This window comes from Saccostrea cucullata, unplaced genomic scaffold (assembly GCF_032062105.1).
Source record: "Saccostrea cucullata isolate Sc308-1 unplaced genomic scaffold, CSIRO_AGI_Scuc_v1 ctg9122, whole genome shotgun sequence".
NCBI lineage: Eukaryota > Metazoa > Mollusca > Bivalvia > Ostreida > Ostreidae > Saccostrea > Saccostrea cuccullata.
The window spans coordinates 15,021-22,499 of NW_026925309.1; the positions used below are offsets into that span (position 1 = coordinate 15,021).

The 7,479-nt window shown below is 32.9% G+C and overlaps 1 protein-coding gene across 2 annotated transcripts; it reads left to right on the forward strand.

Moving 5' to 3' along the window:
- Window positions 1-225: 225 nt before the first annotated feature.
- LOC134268574 (uncharacterized) lies at window positions 226-6,758 on the forward strand. 2 transcript variants are annotated; one of them, XM_062750838.1, is made up of 6 exons: window positions 226-290; window positions 1,710-1,960; window positions 2,201-2,486; window positions 3,464-3,554; window positions 4,828-4,929; window positions 6,507-6,758. In XM_062750838.1, exons 2-6 carry the CDS (start codon window positions 1,722-1,724, stop codon window positions 6,740-6,742), a joined length of 954 nt encoding a protein of 317 aa, XP_062606822.1. In that variant the 5' UTR covers window positions 226-290; window positions 1,710-1,721; the 3' UTR covers window positions 6,743-6,758. The 2 variants fall into 2 exon arrangements, with proteins under 2 accessions (XP_062606822.1, XP_062606821.1); XM_062750837.1 differs by having other exon boundaries at window positions 1,710-1,956; window positions 2,194-2,486.
- The last annotated feature ends 721 nt before the right edge of the window (window positions 6,759-7,479 follow it).

Below are 7,479 nucleotides of genomic sequence, written 5' to 3' on the forward strand. Positions count from 1 at the left end.
TACGCTAGATGGTCACATTTCCTTCGTTATTTATTATCTTTTAATTAAAACAAAAATTAAAGAATAATCAAATGGGCTGGGATGTATGGAGTCTGAAAATGGACTTCGTTGTAAAGTATAGAACTTTTGTAGCTTCCTTGTTTGGGGTATTCATTTCTTCTTTGTGTGTGTGTGGTATACGGTCTCGAATGGACAGGGTGCGAAATATCATTACACCGTCAGTGCTAAAAGCGGTAAGTCCAATCAGTTGGTGAGTTGCAATATCAAACTCAAGAAACTGAGCATTTAGGGTAGATTTCTTTTTTATTTTATTTATCTCAACATGTTCAATGTGAATTTATGAAGAAAAAAATAGAGACTGACTATTTTTTATCATGTTTATAGAATCTACACATATTTTCGAACTGTTTTCAGATAAAACGAAAGTAGAATCATTCTAAGAATGTTTTGCTTTATAAAAAATATTGTTTCCCTGTTTAAAATTATTGATTTAATCCTGGTTATGTTTATCATAAGAAGGGTTATTTGAGTACAGACATATAATATTACACTATCAGAATAAAATTATATTTAAAATCATGACAAGATAATTATATTTTAATAAATGTTATAATAAATCTCAAATTAGGGGGCCTTATTCTTGAAAAAAAAAACCCAGCCCTGTTCATGTACATACATGTACAAGTCCTAAATTTTAAATATCTGCGTCAAAAATATAACATTTACATTACCGGTATACTTGTTTAAAAAAAAAGTCTTGTTTTCTGCATATAACATATTGTATAAAGTGAACGAATGGTAATCTATAGCATTCAAAACACAATCACATGGACAGGGTGACAAAAGGTTAAAACATGCATTTTAGTTTGATGTCACAATCATTAAACGCCTATGAAGTGCAAAGTAATTATTTGATTTTAACACTGATTATATTCCTTATACTAGCACATGTCCTGATCGGCCATATTTCCGAGAAATCGCCCATTTTGATGTTTATTTTCTTGATATTTAATTATGGAATGAAGCTAATTTCAACTTATATTATACGATATAACATAACTTGGGGCAGTTTACGCTTTATAAACCGCGAAGCGGTTTATAAAAAAGCGTTAACTGCCCCAAGTTATGTTATATCGTATAATATATTATATAAGTTGAAATTAGCTTCATTCCTTATAATTTAATTTCATGCATACAATGAGATAATTTTCTCCCCAGAATAATGCTCCACAATGATTTAGTTTTGAAAGTAACGTCAAGCGGAGTAATACGTTTTTTGACGTAACTCATTATGACGTAGGCAAGTTATGTTATCCAAAATGGATAAAATCTTTTATCCAATCAAATGGCGTGTTACAAGTAAAATTAAATTGTATCAAATTAGAATATATGCTTGAAAATTTATTAAAAGTCCATTCCTATACATAAAAGGAATAAATGACATTAATCAGAAAACAGACTTCTTACTTGGATGAAAAACTTGTAGTGTTGTGCGTGATGTTTTGGGTAAATAAACATGGCAATGAAGGAGTTGCCTATCCCATTAGTATATGTTTCTGATGTAACCAATGAATCATTATTATTTGAAAAATATAGTCTCATATAAATGTGCATTGCTCAATTTGTTTGCACACACTGTTGCAGTTATGAAACTAAGGGTATATCTTTAAAAAAGATAATGATTAATATTTAACATGTTTAAATTTTAGGTTCAGTTCAGGATGAATTCTGCTTATGAAGTAATGAAGGGAAGGCCATGGAAAGCTGTTAACTTTGATTGGGATTTTTCAGTCAGTAATAAAGGACTTAAGAGAGGAATAGCAATTATACAAGAGAGGAACAGTTTTATTAGAATGTTGGAAGATTTAAAGTTTCAAATTTATCCATTTGACCAAGAAGATGTAAAGTTGACAAGAAATTTATCCAAGTCTGAATTTTTAGATGAACTGAAGGAATGTAAGTCAATGTTTCACTGTTTATTTTAATTCACTATACACTGTTTATATCAAACATGTATCCAAACATCAAAGTAGAAACGATTCAGCCAGATCTAGAGATATATCTAATGCATAAAGGGAAATTTTCGTCCCTCATTTTATTTTCTTTTTTTTATACTGATCTTAATAAATTCATGCTTTATGCATTGATAATGTGATATAAGAAGTTTTTAAGTGTTTCTTGAATATGTTTTAGTTAAGAGACTTTGCTGTGATGGCTCGTGTGGATGCCTTTTGGTGACAGTGTCCTCCCATGGAGTCATTCTACCGCAAGATGAACAAAGAGACAGACAGACAAACAATTTGGAAACCCAAGACAAACAAACAGATAATGTGGTAACATACGAGGATTACGTCTTGACACACCCAGAACCAGACAAAACCGAATTCTCACCAAATTTTGAAGATGAACGCGTCTCAGTGCGGGAAATAGTTGAAATATTCAGAGATCCAGATTTAAAAGGAATACCAAAAATATTCTTTATTCAGGTACAGATGCACTTAAAGATTTTAACTTGTAGGTATAACACCAAATTTCTGTGACAACATAATTTTGGGGGAATGTTAAATTGCTATAAGCAAGGCTAAATTTCCTCCAATTAAAGTTATAATTGTCTGATTTCTATATGATTTCTTGTTAGCTCAACTAGTCAGAGACCAGAAGAGCTTATGCGATAGTAATGCGTCCGGCGTCCGTCCATCTGTCTGTCCATATGATTGTCTGTCTGTCTGTAAACAATTTTTTAAAATGCTAGTACTCCTCCTACAGTTTTGGTGGGATTTCCATATAACTTAGCACACAAGTAGACTACACTAAGATACATAATTCTGTCTATCGGTTTTTGATTTGGATGTACGGTGTTGCCGTGGTTACTAAAAATAGAAATTTCTGTGAAATTCTTTCAAAATGCTACTTGTCCTACAATTTTGGTCTGATTTCAATATAACTTGGCACACAAGTAGACTACACTAAGATATATAACTTTATATATCGGTTTTTGATTTACCATTTTAGATGAACGGTGTTGCCATGGTTACTAAAAAAAGAAATCTCTGTGAAATTCTTTCAAAATGCTACTCCTCCTACAGTTTTGGTTTGATTTCAATATAACTTGGCACACATGTAGACTACACTAAGATACACAATTCTGCATATCAGTTTTTGACTTCGATGAACATTATTGCCTTGGTTTCTAAAAATAGAAATTTCTGTTAAATACTCTCAAAATGCTACTCCAAATAAGTTTTAGTCTGATAATAATATAACATGGCATGCAAGTAGACTACACTAAGAACATAAAGAGACTTAATCAAGGAGCATTATTCTATTTATTGCTGTTGTAAAGTCTCAATTCCAAACTGCTTAAGTATTTTTCTCTCCCTTTGCTACAAGTACAAAATAGTAGAGCTTCAGACTCGACAGGGACTTCTGGTTTTTACTTTAGAAATCAGAAATTTCTTTGTAGGCATGTAGAGATGACTCAAAACAAATTACGGGAAATTCAGGGGTAGATGAAGGTGTGCAACTTTTTGTTGGAGATGAAAACAGTGTGTCGGGCAAGTTTTAATATCATTACATCATGTTTTTCTGTAGTTTTAAATTCATTGATCAACTGGTCAAAGACAAAGAGAGCTTATTTTTATACCCCCTTCGAAGAAGTGACGGCATATTGCTTTGCTATTGTCTGTTGGTCTGCCAAGTTTCCTGCAGCTTTCATTTTCTTCGAAGCAGTTGCACATACTGAAATGAAATTTAGTATTCAGATTATCATTAGAATATCTAGTTAGAGTTCTCTTTTGGGTACGATGGAGCCATTTTTGACAAAGTTGTGCCACTTGGACTTTAAAAATTCAATTGCTTGCAGTTTCCATTCATTTTCTTGGCAGCGAATGCACATACTGAAATGAAATTTGGTGTACAGATTTATCTTAGAAATATCTACCTCAATTTCTCTTTTGGTACAATGGAGCCATTTTTGACAGAGGTATGCCCCTTGGACTTAATTTTTCTCAGAAATTTGCTACACTAAGAGTTCCATTTCACTAAATAAATCTCCGTTTCTTTTAATTTAAAGTCTTTAGGCTTTCTGGAATACTGTCACAGTGTCATGTATCACATATTGCCTGTCCCTGCACTTTAACCTTGTTACTAGCCTTCTGATAAGCATACTAGGAAGCTTATATTCTTTTGGAAAATATATTTTGTCAACTACTGAATGAATATTGGCGATATGCATTGAAAAAAAAAAACAGCTTTACAATTCAGTACTAAGTGGATAAGTTAAATTCATTTCGAAAAATGTTCAAATTATGACATTCGTGTTTATAGCACAATAAATCAAGGTTAGACCATGATTTCCTCGACGTTTTCACATGGAACAAAAATGCAGGATTTGATGCTTAAAATGATATATATTTTGTAGAAGTACGATAGGTAAGATAAATAATAAGAATTAAAAATGTAACGTATATCATGAAACACCCTGTACTTAAAACAAATTACAATAAATTATACATGTACTCGTGTATACAATATTAAACAATGCCATTGATAAATTTTTAGATAGAAATATTTTAAGCGATAAAACATCTAATTATAAACTGTTGAAAGTTTTCATAACATTTTACTAAATTACATATTTGACTTAAAATACATAAATCGATGTAATCTTTATAATCAATAACATTTTAATAAAAACATTTTTTATTAACGAAGAAATTTTTGGTTAATGCAATGCATGCACAAATTTGCTTAAAATTTATCTTCTTTAACAGATGTACAGTATGTCTATGAGATTTTCTCCAGTCTCACTGAAATCTAATCTTTCAGGTATTTCATCAGTTGAAATTCCACGGACCCCATCTGAGAACCAAATTGTATACTCACCTCCCTGCATTGATGATAGTGTCATAGTGTTCTCAACTCCATTTGGTAAGAAGAAAAAAAATGTGAGATATAGAGACTGCATAGTTGGTATGCATACTCTACTGATTAGGCTCTTTCAAATGACACCAAGGTCAATGACCTTGTTACTTTGACTGTGACCTATATGCTAAAAATAGCTTGGTTGCTGCGGGGCACATAGTGTTTCACAAACACATCTTGAATGTTTTTCAGCTTACCTGAGCCAAGCTTTTCTGATCAAAATTTGTACCTTGTCTGTCATCGTCGTTGGCCGTATTGGCCATGTCATCGTTGTCATAAACATTTCACCTTTTCATCTTATTAAGAACCACTGGTCCAATTTCATTTAAAATTTCCACAAAGTATCCTAAGGTAAAGGGGATTCAAGTTTGTTCAAATAAAGGGCCATGCCCTCTTTTTCCAAGGGGAGATAATTATGAATTAGTGAAAAAATAATGGCATCTTTCAAAAATCTTCTTCTTAAGAACCACAGGGTCAGGAGAGATGAAACTCACGTGAAAACATTCTTAGATAGTGTAGATTCAAGTTTGTTCAAATCATGACCCCAATAGGTACGGTGGGGCCACAATGGCTGATCAAATTTTAATATAGGAACATATAGGTAAAATCTTCAAAAATATTCTTCTCAAGAACCACTGGGCCAGGAAAAATGAAACTCAAGTGGAAGCATCCTCTAGAAGTGTAAATTCAGATTTGTTCAAATCATATCCCCCAGTGTTGGGTGGGGCCAAAATGGGGTGCAGTTGTATTTAAGTTTAACATAGAAATACATAGGAAAAATCTTCTTCTCTTTGTCTTATATAGAAGCATCCTCTGGTAGCGTAGATTAAAGTTTGTTCAAATCAAGACCCTAAGGGTTAGGGTGGGGTGACTGGGGCCAAAATGGGTATCAAAATTTAACATTGGAATACATATGAATTTTTTTTAATCTTCTTCTCAATAACAGCAAAGCTATGATTGGTAACAGTTATAAGAAAGCATCCTCAGGTAGTGTAGATTCAAATTTGTTCAAATCATGAACCCTGGAGCAAGGATGGAGCCATTGTGGGTGATCAGAGTTTTAAGAAGGATAACATAGGGAAAATCTTTAAAATTCTTCTTCTTGAGAACAAGATAGCTGTGATTATTCATATTTATATGGAAGCATCCTCAGGTCAGGAAGATTCAGGTTTGATGATATCTTGACCCCTGGGGGTGGAGTGTGGCCACAGTGGGTGATCTTGGTTTTTAAAAGTATGAATACATAGGAAAAAATGTTACAATTCTTTACAAGAACAACAAAGCCAGGATTGATCATTAATATAAAAGCATCAAAAAAGGTAATGTATAGATTTAAATTTGTTCAAATCATGATCAACCAGCAGGGTAGGGGAGTCATTACAGTGAATCATAGTTAAACAAAGGAATATAAGGGTTTTATCGATAAAAAAAATTCACCTTATAAACAACAAAGCCATTATGTATCAGATTAATTTAAAAGCATCCGTAGGTTGCTCAGGTGAGTGATGTGGCCCCTGGGCCTCTAGTTTTTTATACCTTGGTTCCAAATTGTATGCATTAAATTACAGTCCTTATTTTTTCAGGCTATGCAGCAGGATTTAATACTGTGAGGGGAAGCCATGTTTGGAGCGATCTTTCCAAAAAATTTAAGGAATTTAAAAAGGATCAGAGGTGTGTAAAACTTCTGGACTTATTGAGGGAAACCAACTGGAAGCTATCTCAATCTGAGAACACTATCGAGGGTGTTGTATATAAACCATTGCTCAGTATCTGTCATACACTTACAAGACACATTGTATTTGACAGGACAGCTGATTAAAAAAACATAGTTTTCACTATATAGTTTTTTATATTCCCACATAGATTTTTTTGGTAAAAGACAATGTTTTTACAGATATAGGACCAAACAAAGGGAGGAGCATTTTTTTCAATTTTGATATCACAGAACTGGCTATGACACCTATGTTAATTCAACATCAAAATTACTGGCCCATGTACATCACATCCAGAGTCAATGCCAACTGTCTTTTCAACTAAGCATGATGCCTAAATTTGTAAGACTTGCATTGGCAAAGGAAAAATAAGAAATTCTCTAGGTCTAAATTTTTACTGAACAAATGTTGGTGTTATTCATGCATTGTAATACAGTTAAACTTTGTTATCTTGAACATACTAAAATGTTACTATAAGTTACATAGGCATCTCAAATATCACGGACACGTCGCAGTGATTAAAACGTCCAAACTACATTTTCATTGTTTACCTTTATTATCCCCTCGCGCAACTTGTTGCGGAGGGGATATAGCATCGCGAATGTGTGTATGTGTTAGTGTGTTTGTGTGTTAGTGTGCTAGTTACACCTTGTGGGCAAGATTGACAGAAAACCTTTGCATTAACCATTCTCATCGTTTACATACTTGAGTGTTAGTATAAGAGGACGAAGCCTATTCATTTTCAAATCATTGATGAGATATTACTTCAGATATCGCGTTTTTACTGCCTCGAAACCCTGACATTTTATATACGAGTTGACAATAATCATTTGTGGGCAAGATT